At 37.7% G+C, this 16,589-nt stretch overlaps 1 protein-coding gene across 2 annotated transcripts in view; it reads left to right on the top strand.

Moving 5' to 3' along the window:
• The window catches only part of fars2 (phenylalanyl-tRNA synthetase 2, mitochondrial), a 182,658-nt gene that overhangs the window by 44,113 nt on the left and 121,956 nt on the right, over window positions 1–16,589 (top strand). For both annotated transcript variants that reach the window (XM_087308903.1, NM_001105594.1), the window contains 3 exon segments: window positions 8,333–8,953; window positions 10,321–10,483; window positions 10,562–10,693. In XM_087308903.1, coding sequence (XP_087165029.1) covers window positions 8,351–8,953; window positions 10,321–10,483; window positions 10,562–10,693 — 898 coding nt within the window. In that variant the 5' untranslated portion in view covers window positions 8,333–8,350.

The raw sequence follows: 16,589 nt of genomic DNA, 5'->3' as shown, positions 1-16,589 counted from the left end.
CCGGAGCACCCGGAGGAAACCCACGCGAACGCAGGGAGAACATGCAAACTTCACACAGAAACGCCAACTGAGCCAGCCGAGGCTCGAACCAGTGACCTTCTTGCTGTGAGGCGACAGCACTACCTACTGCACAACTGCGTCGCCCTCTTAAAATATTTATTGTTAAAATATGCATATAAGCTGTTTCCAGATGATCCTGTTTTGATCAATAGCTTAGGCCCAGTCCACGTACAAGTGTATCTTTAAAAGTGCACTTTTCCTACATAGTTTTGCTGTTTGTCTAGACGAAAACGAAGTATCGAGTCACTGAAACCAAAGCTTTCTGCAAACTCTGGCTAGGGTAAAGATTTTCTGAGACTCCGGTTGTAGTGTCCACATGAACACACTGTACCCTGAGTTTTCGCTTCATGATGTCAGAGTGCACATAGTTTTCTCCATTCTGATTGGCCAACATGGCTTGAATGAGCAAATTCCATGGTTTCCGCTACATTCATTCTTCCTTGGCGGGGCGCCACGCCAAAATTGATCCCGCCACGGCTATATTACAGCTTCTCATTCAAAACATTAAATTTTTTTAATAGCGGGTAATAATCACACCAAAACGTTTTAAAGGCTAAGTGAATTATAAAAGCGCAAACTTTTCTGTAACCGTAGTAGTGCTGTGCGTCATTTGTTTAAACCTCAAGGTTACGTGCTGACTGACTGACTTGATGACTGACAGGTGCGTGATACGTGAGGCCAGCAAACACGACGTACAGCCGTTTCACTTTACTTCAGGATGCATTAATACCACTCTGTAGGTCTATATGAGACATTCATAAATATTCCTAGCAAATTTAATAAATGCTGAAGACATACTCGTTACATAAATGCACTAAATTGTACTTCAGCTGCGTTTATTTGAGAGTGCACAAGAAGATCTGCGCGCTCTTGAAGCGGCTTATATTTGAAGGGGTGTGCAACAAGTTTTGTGCACGAGCAGAGGAAATCGGAGCGCAAGCAAAGAGATCCGCATGCTCGTAGGCTATTACATAAATGCATTCTTGACTTCTAATACTGTGCTTACGACATTTGTCATTTGAAATGCCGCCACAGGTAGTTAGTAGATCTGTAAAAAAAAAAACAGGTGTCCCGCCACAGCTGGAAAAAATCCCTGAGGAATGCCTGTATTCCATGTCGTTCCCACCACAGGACTGTAATCCGTCTCTGTTTTCACATTTGCGTTGACTTGTATGCTGTTTAATTGCGAAAATAGTTAATCCCATATTTAATGCGAACTCAGAATAAGTGTCTTTATTGCCACCTGTTGGTTCGGCATACCCTTAACATGCATCACAGTGCGTTTTTGCATTTTCTCGTGGACAGAGATTTTTTGAAAAACGAAAGTGGGGAAACTCCTCCCTCATCATTAAAATACCTGTGGGCATGGCTTTACTATCAGCTCATCCTCTACACACACACAATTGAAGTTCACAGCATGTGCCAGAAGAACCGTGAACTCATCACACTGACAATGTTCTCGAGGAATTGACTTTGCAGTTAAAAGTTTGGAAAGAAGTCTTTGAGATGAGGGTGAATATTGTATATGAATTGCTCCTGCATGCTGAGTTGTCGCAGGTGGACGGACGACCTTTGACTCTTGGGCACACACTGAGCAGCAGATGTGACCAGATAGAAGAACATGAGCCCGACTTCATTAACCTCTGCGTCCGTTCGCCACGTCTAATTAACACAGACGTTTGTCTTCTGTGTTCAAAGACTCTCCCATCTCCTCAAACACCCACTCAGAGTCTTGTTGGCGTGATGTAGGCCAGATTTACCGGCAGGTTTCCCTGTCTCGCTCTAAAACTAAAATAACCAGTGTCTATAGCCAGCCTCACACAGTGCTTTGATTAAATTTTTTTTAATAATCATAATTAATTGTAGCTATGTCCACATATACAGAATTGTCAGGCCATAATTACTTTCGTTGGCAGGACAAAATTCAGTTTATTGTGCACTTTTGTTTTTTGCAGACCATTTTTACTCATAAAACTGCAATATAACACTCCATGAATGGTAATGTTGGAAAAAGTAAAAGAAAATAAATAAAAAGAGGCACTTTTTAAAATAATTCTAGCACAGTACACTATTAAAATGTTGTTTTTGTTGTTGTTTTTGAGCACAGTGCCACACAGTTCCAATTAGTCACTGCACTAAGATCTGTAATTATTGTCAATCTGAACTAGTTCTTGAAGCCTGAACTTTTGCCTTTGTTTTTCATGGAGAAGAGCTTCCTCAGACAGATTATTAGAGAATTTGGGCTTCTTTAGATATCCATCATTATCAGGACAAACTCCAGATTTAATATGAATTCAGAAAATTCTCAGGGCCCGGTCATCATTATCGTCTCCGCTCTAATAAAACACGATTGCCCTGCAGCTGTTGTTGCTATTTGCATTTCACTAAGGCTTCGCGCAAACCCTAAAGTCACAAATGGATGATTTTAGCTTTTAAAACAAAACTGCAATGCGAAATAGAAGGTCAGAAACATGACCGTCGGTTATATAATGGGATTCAGTGAGCAGTGCTGTGCCTGTTATTTGCGCTCAAATGTGTGTTTAACCAGTACAGACACATCAGCTGAGCATTTCTTTTTCTTTTATGTGACATTTGATTTGTGCATGCAGGAATGTGCACTTAGCGACATGTTATCCCTAATTTTACAAGCTGTAAATTAAGTCTTTGAAGTCCCTAGAGTGTGTATGTGAAGTTTGAGCTCAAAATACCACATATATAATGTTTTATTATATATGTTTTATTGTTTATTTATTATTATCTTTGAAACTGACCCTTTTATGCTTTGATCCATGTTTTGGTGACTCGCTTTAAATGCTAATTATATGTGCTCTTTTCAAAAGAGGGTGGAGCTACAAATGCCTCTGTGTCAGCATAGTGGCAGATTCAAAAACAAGACTAACACTATGCTAATGAGGGAGAGATGGTCACTAGTGGGCGGGGCTTTCCCCTACTGATGACATGTACAAAGGGAGAATGTCAATCAAAGTGTCTCTGCTGACTGTTTTTATCAAGTCTGACTATAAACAAATAATATTTAAACATTGTTTATAACATGGTTTTAATATTTAAACCATTAGAAGCTGGTTATATTTACAGATTGTTGCCACACAATTGTGTTTAAACCTGTTATAAAAGGGATTTTTGCATAATAGACCCCCTTTTAAACATTTTTTTTTTCATAAAAAGGGTCCCCCCCCACCAAAATAGTGTGCTAATGAGCAGACAGAATCTGCTTTTGCTATTTTTTCACTGAATAAAAAAAAACAAAAATATATATGTATATATATATATATATATATATATATATATATATATATATATATATATATATTATAATATAAATAAATAAAAAAAAATATATATATATTTATATATATATATATTATAATATAAATATATATATATATATATATATATATATATATATATATATATATATATAAATATATATATAAATAAATATATATATATATATATATATATATATATATATATATATATATAAATATATATATATATATATATATATATATATATATATATATATATATATATATATATATATATATATATTCCATGCAAACAATTTTAAGGGTATTTTGCAGAATGATTTTGAGAGTATAGTAACTAAAATATACCACAGCCATATCACGCTGCAGCCCAAGACCAGTTACTCACTGAAGATAAGCAGGGCTGAGCCTGGTCAGAACCTGGATGGGAGACCAAATGGGAAAAGTAGGTTGGTGCCAGAAGTGGTGTTAATGAAGGCAGCAGGGGCGCTCAACCTGTGGTCTGCGTGAGTCTTAATGCCCCAGTAAAGTGAATGGGGCATTAAACAGTCAGGGAGCACCGTCCTTCTAATAGGTTCATATTGTACATTAACATAACACTATATTGCATGTTTTTGTCAGTTTTATCAGTCTGAAGGTAAGTCATTTCTGAAGGAATCTCCAATTTTAGCGAGTCAGTAGAGCCAATGATTTAATGACCCATTCATTTAATTGAATCAATTGTTTGTTGTATGAACGATTCAATGACTGTTTCCTCAAAACGTTGCCCAGACTGAGCCACATGACCAATCACAACAGAGGGTTTTCAATTGCTCATCCTTTAACTCTTGAAAACAAGAAAAGAGCTGACGTTGTGATACAGTAGATGATATGAGAGAATTAAAATGCTTATTGTCCTTGGATTGATGTAAGACTATTTTGTGAGACCTCCAGAGCACAATGATCCTATAGAATAGCATACTAGGGGCACTTTATTATTGACAATCATTAGACTGCTAGTGTAATATCTAAATACCATAGTGCTTTCATCTGAAGCACTCGGGGTTAACTGGAGCAGCATCTTGAGCGCTGCCATACTGCAATGTCACTGCAGTGCAACGCTCTCTCTTGTTGTACCTGCAGCTTCTCATGACGCTGTTAGCCCTGACAGTATGCTGGTGTACCTGCGAGTGCATAAGTCTCAGAGAGTGACAATGCCTCTGTTTTGCACCGCTCACTGGATCTAGTGAGAAAGAGTGATGAGAGGAGAGGGGGAAAATCAGTCTGTCCCTTTATTTTTCAGTCTCATAAAATATTGCTCGGCCAAAGTAAATATTTGGGCAGGGCAGAGAGAAAGAAGATGTTAGTCAGGGATAAATACAGCTCATCTCTCTCTCTCTCTCTCCTCTGTCCTCAGAACATCCAGCACCTGAACCAAACCTGCAGCCTTTTAACTAAGAGATAGAGAGAGAGAGAGAAAGAGTGAGAGATGGAGAGAGAGGCAGGAGGATGACGACTGACTGGGACTTTTATAGAGCCCTGCTGTGCTTTTTTCAGATATTAGATTTCACATAGTGTGTAATATATCTGTTTGTGGATTTAAAAGGTCTGCAAAGGTAACTGGAGTTATTATCTCATAAAATAATAGTCATTTTGAGCTGTCTGAAGTTATTTATTGGTATTTTCAGTCTTAAAAATTCCACATAAACGGATTCCTATAATGTTTGTGTAATGTTTGCATGATGTCATTCTTTATTCCACATTGGAGACTTGCATCATGTGTTTTTGACTCTCAAACGCTGTACACTTTAAAAATACTGGATTGTTGTAACCCAACATTGGGTCAAATATGGACAAACCCAACCATTGGGTTAAAAAGTGTCGAATAAATACACTGACAACAAAAAGGATTTTGGTTCTTGGGACAACTTCATTGTTTTATGTTTAATCAACTTGATTTTGTAAAAATTATTAGGTTGTCCCAGAAAAACAGATTCTTTTTCTGTCAGTTAAATTACAACTTACAATCCAAAAGTGGATTGAACATAAAACTAATAAATTATCCCAAAGGAACTCATGAATTGTGTAGATTCAGCTTATTTTAAACAAGTAGCATGATAAACAAGCAGCAAAAATATGTTTTTCAGTATATGTACACTCGCCGGCCACTTTATTAGGTACACCTTACTAGAACCGGATTGGACCCCCTTTGACGTAGGTACTGGGGATATTTCTCAGGGATTTTGGTCCAAGTCGACATGTCGCATTACGCATTGCAGATTTTCTGCACATCTATGATGTGAATCTTCAGTTCTACCACATCCCAAAGGTGCTCTATTGGATTCGGCTCTGGTCACTGTTGAGGTCCTTTGAGTACAGTGAACTCATTGTCATGTTCAAGAAACTAGCCTAAGATGATTCGCGCTTTGACATGATGCGTTATCCTGCTGGAAGTAGCCATTAGAAGAGGGGTACACTGTGCTCATAAAGGGATGGACATGGTCAGCAGCAATACTCAGGTAGGCTGTGGTGTTGACACGATGATCAATTGGTACTAATGGACCCAAAGTGTGCCAAGAGAATATCCCCCACACCATTACACCACCACCACCAGCCTGAACCGATGAAACAAGGCAGGATGGATCCATGCTTTCATGCTGTTGATGCCAAATTCTGACCCGACCATCTGAATGTGTCAGCAGAAATGGAGACTCATCAGAGCAGCAACATTTTTTCAATCTTCTATTGTCCAGTTTTGGTGAGTCTGTGTGAATTGTAGCCTCAGTTTCCTGTTCTTAGCTGACAGGAGCGGCACCCGCTGTGGTTTTCTGCTGCTGTAGCCCATCTGCCTCAAGGTTGGACGTGATGTGTGTTCAGAGATGCTCTTCTGCAGACCTCGGTTGTAACGAGTGCTTATTTGAGTTACTAATGCCTTTCTGATAACTGGAACCAGTCTGGCCATTCTCCTCTGACCTCTGGCATCAGCAAGGCATTTGCGCCCACAGAACTGCCGCTCACTGGATATGTTCTCTTCTTCAGATCATTCTCTGCAAACCCTAGAGATGGTTGTGCATGAAGATCCCAGTAGATCAGCAGTTTCTGAAATACTCAGAGCAGCCCGTTTGGCACCAACAACCATGCCACACTCCAAGTCACTTAAATCACCTTCCCCATTCTGATGCTCAGTTTGAACTGCAGCTGATCGTTTTGACCATGTCTACATGCCTAAATGCTTTGAGTTTCTGCCATGTGATTGGCTGATTAGAAATTGGCGTTAATGAGCATTTGGACAGGTGTACCTAATAAAGTGGCCGGTGAGCATATATATGTATATATCATAGCCGTACTGCAGTTTTCTTTAAATTACCTTGAAAGTACTGAAGATTTCCATGTTTAATGTGCTATGTCTAGTCTATTGTGTTCTTTAAAGTCAAGTGAAGTATGTTTTGTTGGCTTGTATTGTACCACACAATGATACATGCATACAGTAAGATACTATTGCCACCTCATACTATCACAATACCACCACAACGTTTCATGGTGAGAGTGTAAGCCACAAAAACAAAGCTCAAAGAGATTGTCAGGGACAGACGAAACCGAACAAAATGAGGAAATCAAAGGGGGGCAATGAGGATGAGACCACCCTTAATTCAATTACTCTGCGCTCCCCCATAAATCACATCCACAGTGTATTATGACGCCCTGAATTGAGCCCGCTGTGTGATGGATATCAGATCCTGCTTTAATGTGCCGTGTGCTGGCAGCAAATAAACAACAGGACGAGCGTGTGTTTGGCGGTGTTTCTCCATTTGTGAGGCCATGAGCTCTCACCTGCTATTTCCATCAGCTTTCTCTCGAGGCCTCGCTTCCTATGTCACAAGTTAGAACAGGCAGCGCACATCTCACGGGGGGGGTTCTGAGGTTAAGTCCCCCGTGCACAAGCTCATCTGACATCCTGGTAATGTAATCTAACTCTCACACTGCTCCACCAAAGCCCAGCGTGCCTGAGAATCTCCAACGCACTGACAACAGTGTTTGTAAGTGACAGAGAAAACAGAGCACCGGCAAATGCTCTAAATATTTTGTATTATTGATAAAAATGTTATCAAACATTTAAGGCAGGGGTTCCCAAACTTTTCAGCCCGCGACCCCCAAAATAACAATGTCAGTGACTCGGGACCCCCTATTTTTTAAGATGGTTATACTGTAAATATGAAAACGTTGCAAACACAACTACAGGCATTTATAAACATGAGCATATTGACAACACAAAAATGCAACAGTCTATTAACCATATAATGTTTTTTGTAGTCATTTAATAATTTAATTACATTTTAATATAAAAATTAAAGGCTGATGGCTGATTTGTATGTTGTTGGTTCTATAACTATCTTCTGTGGGTTATGAATAAAATAAGGTAATTCAAATAGTTTAATAAATTTTTGGAAATCACCAAGCGACCCCTTGTCAATGTCCCGCGACCCCCCAAGGGGTCCCGACCCCCACTTGGAGAACCACTGATTTAAGGATTAAAATGGATTTTAATTCTCAACTCAAACCAAACACAGTGAAAACAGAAAAAAGTATTTTCAAGTAGACTCTTATTTTTTTTAGTTTTTTTAACGCATTGAAAGTTCTTAGGAGTTTGCATGTTCTCCCTGCGTTCGCGTGGGTTTCCTCTGGGTGCTTCGGTTTCCCCCACAGACATGCGGTACAGGTGAATTGGGTAGGCTTAATTGTCTGTAGTGTATGAGTGTGCGTGTGAATGTGTGTGTGGATGTTTCCCAGAAATGGGTTGCGGCTGGAAGGGCATCCGCTGCGTAAAACATGTGCTGGATAAGTTGGCGGTTCATTCTGCTGTGGCGATCTCAGATTAGTAAAGGGACTAAGCCGAAAAGAAAATAAATGAATGAATGAATGTTCTTAGAAAATTGGACAATTGTACCTGCAGAAACATGTGGATTAGTTCTTATAACTCAATATTTTCTCTTTTTTTCTCACAGGCTTATGGACCAGCTACTATGCCATTATACAGTAGTTCCCGTACTGTGGTCCCACTCCTCAAACACATTATTCGTCACTGTCCTGCCAGAGCCTTCAGCGTGTCCCGCTGCCTGTCGACGGATGGCTCCACTGCACAGCCACAGATTCAAGAAAACTCTGTTCAACTTTTCAACCATGTCTACCCACGAGACGACATGACCAATGTGACAGCTAAAATCTTGTCCAAAGTCGGCTGTCAGCTTCACAACCGGCCGCACCACCCCTTGTGGCTTATTAAAGAACGCATCAAAGACCATTTCTATCGCTCGTACGTGGGTCGCACTGGAAACCCCATCTTCTCTGTACATGACAACCTGAGGCCGGTAGTGACGGTGGAGCAGAACTTCGACAGCCTGCTCATTCCTGCAGACCACCCCAGTCGCAAAAAAGGAGAGAATTATTACCTGAACCGCACACACATGCTGCGGGCGCACACCTCCGCCCATCAGAAAGAGCTGGTGCGCTCGGGCCTCGACTGCTTTCTGCTGGCCGGAGACGTTTACAGGAGAGATGAGGTCGATTCCAGCCACTATCCCGTCTTCCATCAGATGGAGGGAGTGCGGCTGTTCTCCAATCATGAGGTTCGAATTTTTCTGCACATGACATTATAAATAAAATGATGAATCATATTCATAAATGACCAAAACATCTGTAAAACTACATTTTATACATAGATAGATAGATAGATAGATAGATAGATAGATAGATAGATGGATGGATGGATGGATGGATGGATGGATGGATGGATGGATGGATGGATGGATGGATGGATGGATGGATGGATGGATGGATGGATAGGTAGATGGATTTGTGGATGGATTGATAGATGGAATGATTGAACAATAGATTGATAGATGATAGATACATAGATTGATAGGTAGAACAACGGGTAGATGGATGGAACACTAGATGGATGGATAGATGGAACGATGTCTGGAATGATGGAAGGATAGGTGGAATGATGGATGGATGGATAGATGGCATTATAGATAGATGGAATGATTGAACAATGGATGATGGATGGATGGAACAATAGATGGAATAATGGATATATGGCGTGGTAGAATAATGGAGATAGATAGATAGATAGATAGATAGATAGATAGATAGATAGATAGATAGATAGATAGATAGATAGATAGATAGATAGATAGATAGATAGATAGATAGATAGATAGATAGATAGATAAATAGATAGATAAATGGATAGATAGATAGATTGATGGATAGATAGGTAACCGATGGATGGATGGATAGATGGAACAATAGATGGATGCATAGATAGATATATGGAATGATAGAATGATGGCTGAAATGATGGATGGATAAATGGATAGATGGAACGTAGGTAGAATGATAGATGAATGGATGGATGGAAGGGTGGATGGAACAGTGGTTGAATGGTTGGATGGAAGGATGGACGGATAGATGGAACGATGGCTGGAATGATGGATGGATGGATAAATGGCATTATAGATCGATGGAATGATTGAACAATGGATGGATGGATGTAACAATAGATGAATAAATCGATATATGGAGTGGTAGAACAAGATAGATAGATAGATAGATAGATAGATAGATAGATAGATAGATAGATAGATAGATAGATAGATAGATAGATAGATAGATAGATAGATAGATAGATAGATAGATAGATGGAATGATGGATGGATGAAACAATAGATGTTCAGATGGAGTGGTACAGTAGATGAATAGAAATGGATTGGTGGATGGATAAATGGATACTGAAATAGTCCTTAAAGAGACGTGCTGTTTATATTGATTTAACTGTGATGTTAAACCAGTCCTTTTGAGCCCTGTGGAAATCTGTAGAAAAGCTGTTTTATTTAAAGTGCAAGTCTGTGATGAAGATGTGTTTTAATGACAGCCGTGTGAGCGAGCGCTAACTTTAATATAACGCAGACGTGTTTTCTGTGTCTGCTAGCTGTTTGCTGGAGTGGAGAACGGTGAAGATCTGTCTTTGTTTGAGCGTGGCGGTCGGCGAACGCCTCAAAAGCAGGAGACGCACACGCTGGAGGCCGTCAAACTGCTGGAGTTTGATCTGAAACGCGCTCTCACGCGCCTCGTGCGACACCTTTTCGGGGAAGGTAGGAATCCTGCCATGTTCACACGTCTGTTTCTCCTCTTCCTCTGTCCAGCTCAGCTCCATCTGTGTGTTTCTGCAGATCTGGAGATCCGCTGGGTGGACTGTTACTTCCCCTTCACACATCCGTCCTTCGAGATGGAGGTGTTCTTTCAGGGGGACTGGATGGAGGTGCTGGGATGTGGAGTGATGGAGCAGGAGCTGGTGCGCTCAGGTACTGGAGCATACTAATATACAGGGCTGAAGGCAGTGCTTAATTTGTAAATGAATAATCGCTGGAACAAAACCAGGAAATAAATGTGACCGTGACCCACGTCCACCACACAATTTCAGTTAAATGGTGATACAGTTTGCATTAGTATAATGTTGTTATTATTAGCCGTATTATTTATTATATGCAGATTTATATTTGTTTGAATAAAAACAAGTTTAGATGTGTCCACCTGTGAGATTTTGAAGACATCTGCATCACCATATGGGGCATAAGAACAGGACGTGTGTTTGGATATACCTCCGCTTTTTGACCACACTTCATTATTATTGTTCATTTATTCCTTTGCTGTAGATTAAAACTGAATTTAGAAATAGTTTTGAATCAAATCTTTGTGCTTAACAAACAAAACTAAATATGTCGGCTAATGGATGTCTTCTGTTCACTGTTTCTTTACTCCACCAAAGTAAAGAGTAAAAGTAAAGTAAAGAGAAAGTAAAGAGGCTGAATGGAGGAGGCTCGTTCTTTATCCTCGTGCTGCAGATGCTCTGTTTAACTGTTTTCTCACTAGTGAAGCGTTCAGTTTTTCCTCTTACAAAGTACAAATGCACCATGGCACGGCACAACTGACTCTAAACGGTAATGGTAGTTGAGACTCTAATTGGTTTAATGCACGTTATGCTGAAAACACACCCACAACTCATTAAGAGAATAAGCACAGCCCTGTTTGACCATGCTGAGCATATTTTTCTGTTTTTAAAATAGCAAAAGTGGATTAGGACATGCCCTTAATGCTTTTGCCGCATGCACTTTAGACTTGGTGCCTAGATCATTAAAATAGAGCCCAATATGTTGTCTAGAAATGCTTCTTGATTTAGGATCTTTTAGATATTTGGACTAGAAACAAATACAAAGACAAAAAAACTGAAGTAATCATGCTCTTTTTTTGCTGTGTACACACATAAACAAACTTACAATCTTGATGATGCAGCAGGCGCTTATGTGAGTTCAGCTGACGTGATCCGCCTAGTCATAAAGTTTGGTACTAATAGCAATGTCTATGCATGACCTTGAGCGCTTTAATTGCTGTCGGTGTAAACGCTCCATTAGGCACATGCTAAGTGAAAGTGAACCTCTGGAATCACTGATCTGAATCATGAACTCTTGGGCTGATGCTGTGACAGTACTTCAACAATATTCTGCAGATGTTTATTCGTTTGCTTTATTTATAGAGCACATTTAAAAATAACAGATGTTGACCAAAGTGCTTTACAAAAAGACCAGCACACAAAATCTACACTTACATATATATATATAAAATTAGCTAAATATATGAAACAGATTAAAATTATTTATTTGCAATCAAAAAGCAAGAGACAGAAGGTGATTTTTTAAAATAAGACCTAAAAGCACAAAGGGAAGAACATGACCTAATATGCAAAGGCAGACCATTCCACAGATGAGGGGCTGTGACAGAAAAAGCCCTGTCACCTCTTGATTTCAACTGTGATTTGGGAACAACTAGCTGAAACTTGTTTTCTGACCTGATTGGCCTCAATGAAGTATGCCAGTGAAGAAGCTCACTGATTTAAATAGGTGTTAGACCATTCAAACCTTTAAAAACAAGTAGCAATAGTATTGAATCCTAAATTGGACGGGGAGCCAGTGAAGGGATGATAAAACTGGTGAGATACTAGAATTTTTTTTGTCCCAGTTAAAAGCCTAGCAGCTGCATTTTGAACCACATACAGGAGTACAATTGAAGCCTGCAAAACTCCTAAATACAAAGAGTTGCAGTAGTCCAATCTGGACATAATAATAACATTTATGATGGTTTCCAACTCTTTCAAAGACAGAATAGGTTTCAATTTGGGAATGTTCCTTAATTGATAGAAGCCACTGTTGTATTTATTTGCTTGTTAAACTTTAACTCAGTGTCAAAGATAACTCCAAGACTTTGTGCGTGACTGTGCACCTTTGGTTTAAGTGAACCTGATTGATTAATTGTAGATTCACAGACACTCGGAGGGCCAAACACTAGCACTTCAGTTTTTGATTCATTCAAGTGTAAGAACTTACCAGCCAACCATTCCTTAATCTTGTTAAAACAGGTAAAAAGGACTGTAAAACAGAGATTTCTCCCATTTTTATGGGCTTATAAAGCTGAGTATCATCAGCATAATCAGAATATCATCAGGATATAACTGTATACAGTTGAAGTCAGAATTATTAGACCGCTTGTTTATTTTTTCCCCAATTTCTGTTTAACAGAGAGCAGATTTTTTCAACACATTTCTAAACATAATAGTTTTGATAAATCATTCATAATAATGGATTTATTTTACCTTTACCATCATGACTGTAAATAATATTTTACTAGATATTTTTCTAAAAAGCTTAAAGTGACATTTAAAGGCTTAACTAGGTTCATTAGGTTAACTAGGCAGTTGAGGGTAATTAGGCAATTTATTGTATAATGATGGTTTGTTCTGTAGATGATCGAAAACAAATTTAGCTTAAAGGGGCTGATAGTTTTGTCCCTAAAATGGTGTTTTAAAAGTTAAAAGCTGCTTTCATTCTAGCCGAAATAAAACAAATCAGACTTTCTCCAGAAGAAAAAATATTATCAGACATACTGTGAAAATTTCCTTGCTCTGTTAAACATCATTTGGGAAATATAAGTTATATATATATATATATATATATATATGTTAGTATTACTGATTTTTTTAATATTAGTATGAGAAATGGAGACGTGTTTCAAACAATCAAGTAATTGTATTATTCTGTAAACAATAAAATGCATGTAAAATTGTCATTTTCCTCAGCTTTCTCTGACAAAAAATATATTATTATATTATATTTCTGCTGAGCTTGGTACAAGGAATGAAATCCCATTTATTTCCCCACCTGCAGTTCGCTTAAAGGGACAGTTCACCGAAAAATGAACATTCTAAAATGAAACATACATTAAATGTTATTAAACATAACAAATGAAGATACAGTGATCTTGGAATGCTGTAACCATTGACTTGTATAGTATTTGTTTTTCCTACTATGAAAGTCAATGGTTACAGGCTTTCCGCTATCTTCAAAATAACTTCTGTTGTTTTCTACAGAATAACAAAAAACCTTTATGAAGGTTTATAACCACTTGAGGGTGAGTTAATAATGGAAACATAATCATTTTTGGTTGAACTATGTCTTTAAGTTGTCTTTAAGTTTAAGTTTTCTCCATCAGTGGCCACACCTGTGAGTGAGAGACAGCTGCGTTCTGCCTCTGCCAGTAGATGGCGGTGTTGTGCAGTGCAGTGTGTTGCTCTGGATGGGACCGTCCCACACAGAGGAGATCCTTACAGTGGAGGAGGAGGGATACGCATGACTGCCCAGACATGCTTTTCCTCCCTGGGGATGGAGCCAGCATGACCAGACCCTCCCTCTCCACCGGCCCCTCACTGCCACTTAATTCCTCAATCTCATCTGCTCTCTTCATCGATCTGGTGTGTGTTAAACTGCGCAGCGTCTGCAGGGCGACATGTGGAACACGTAACAGCCAATTAACAACACTGCCACTCAACAGCCTGAGATCACTTTTTTCCACTTCAGGGTTTGGCTCTCTACAAGCACCATATGAGGGTGGAATAAAGTTATATTTATTTTTTAAGTTATATAGTTGCAATCAGAATTATTAGCCCCCTTTTGAATTTTTTTTATTTTTTAAATATTTCTCAAATGATTAAACTTTCACAGCATGTCTGATAATATTTGTTATTTGTTTTATTTCAGCCAGAAAAAAACTGTTTTAATTTTTTTAAACACCATTTTAAGGTAAAAATTATTTGCCCCTTTAAGCTATATTTGTTTTCGATAGTCTACAGAACAAACCATCATTATACAATAACTTGACTAATTACCGTAACCTGCCTAGTTACCCTAATTAACCTAGTTAAGCCTTTAAATGTCACTTTAGGCTGTGTAGAAGTGTCTTGAAAAATATCTAGTCAAATATTATTTACTGTCATCATGGCAAAGATAATATAAATCAGTTATTGGAAGCGAGTTAATAAAACTAATAAAAATTAAATAATAAAAAAAAAATTATGTTTTAGAAATGTGTTGAAAAAATCTTCTCTATGTTAAACAGAAATTGGGGGGAAGTTAAACAGAGGGGCGAATACTATATATAAATACACACACTACCAGTCCATAGTTTAGGGTCAGTGTGATTTTTAAAAGTTTAAAATAAGCTTCTCCTGTTAACCAAAGCTGCATTTATTTGATTAAAAATACAGTACACATTGTAAAGTTGTGAAATGTTTTTGCATTATGAAATAACTGTTCACAAGTAGTTTATAATTTAATTTAATAATTTATTCCAGTGATTTTAATGATGAATTATCAGCTTCATTACTGCAGTCTTCAGCAGAAATCCTTCAAAAATCACTCTAATATTAATTATTATTGTTATTAATATTATTATTAATAATGTTAATAGCAATAGTAATAAAACATTAATAACTGGACTAATGATTTATTTTGAAAATACATACAAAATGGAATAAATAAATATTTAATATATTTAAAAAAAATAATTTTAAATATTTAAAAATATTTAATAAATATTTAAAGTATTTAACAATTTGACTTTTTTATTTACATTTAATAAATGCCGCCTTGATGAACAAAACATATTTCTTAAAAAACATGAAAAAAATTACTCCAAACTTTTGACCAGTAGTGTATATTATGTAAATACAAACTTTTAATTCACATTTGATAAATCACGATTAATCATTTGACAGATGACTACTGTTTAATTATAACTAAATTATTATTCTTAATAAATGTTTTACTTAATGGTTCATTTGCTTATTATAAATAATATTTATAAAAAAAACATTTATAATAAGTATTCATTTTCTTGGTACTTTTTATAATTTAATGATCACTAATGGTCTTTAGTGTTTATTTTTTATGTGTATATGATTTATTTATATTTAAATGATACAATAAAATTATTCAATATTGTAATCCAAATTAATAATTGTTTTGCAAAAAAAATGTATTTTAGATTTAGTGAAGGACGAAAGGAAGGAAAATTAGGATAGACAGGCAGATAGATAGATAGATAGATAGATAGATAGATAGATAGATAAACAGAAAGAAAGAAAGAAAGAAAGAAAGAAAGAAAGAAAGAAAGAAAGAAAGAAAGAAAGAAAGAAAGAAAGAAAGAAAGAAAGAAAGAAAGAAAGAAAGAGAACGAAAAGAAAGAAAGAACAGTATATATTCATATCCAGTAGATGCTCCCTCCCTAACAAACCATATTTCCAGCATTTTATCTTTAGGTCCTCTTGTGGGTTTTGGCATTTTGAATCCATCAATAATTGAAAGCTTTTTCTATCTCAGGGCAAGTCCTTAAGAGCCCCAGCCTCTCTCTCTCTCTCTCTTTATGTTTTCATTCAGCGCTCCACCCTTCCCATCATCTCTCTGAAACGCTGGCGGTCAGCGGTGTCTCTTCCGTTGGGCTGCTGGTCTCCTGCATTGTTTTGGCAGGCATGGGAAAGTAGTGTTTCTTGTAAAGAGCCGTCTATTTATGGCCTCACATCTTGTTACATCTTCACACAGATGCAAAGAAGTCACTCAGCGTTACTGTAAGCTGACTAACTCAACACTTTCTTTCTCTGGCTATTATGTTTTGCTTTAAGGCTATATTAGTAAACCGTGTAGTAGTTCTCTGTTTTCCTAGCTCTCCAGCATGTATCGTCACACAGCAAGGACACCTGTAATCCTCATTTGATTGGACTTTAGTGGAAGTTGGTTTCTTTCAGGATGGCGCCACGCCTGACAGGAGTACAGATTACCGAGAGTGCGTCTTCTTCCTGTTCTGTCTGGTTGTACT

This window comes from Danio rerio, chromosome 24, assembly GCF_052040795.2.
Source record: "Danio rerio strain M-AB ecotype USA chromosome 24, GRCz13ab, whole genome shotgun sequence".
NCBI classification, from domain to species: domain Eukaryota; kingdom Metazoa; phylum Chordata; class Actinopteri; order Cypriniformes; family Danionidae; genus Danio; species Danio rerio.
This window is presented reverse-complemented; position numbering and strand designations above follow the sequence as displayed.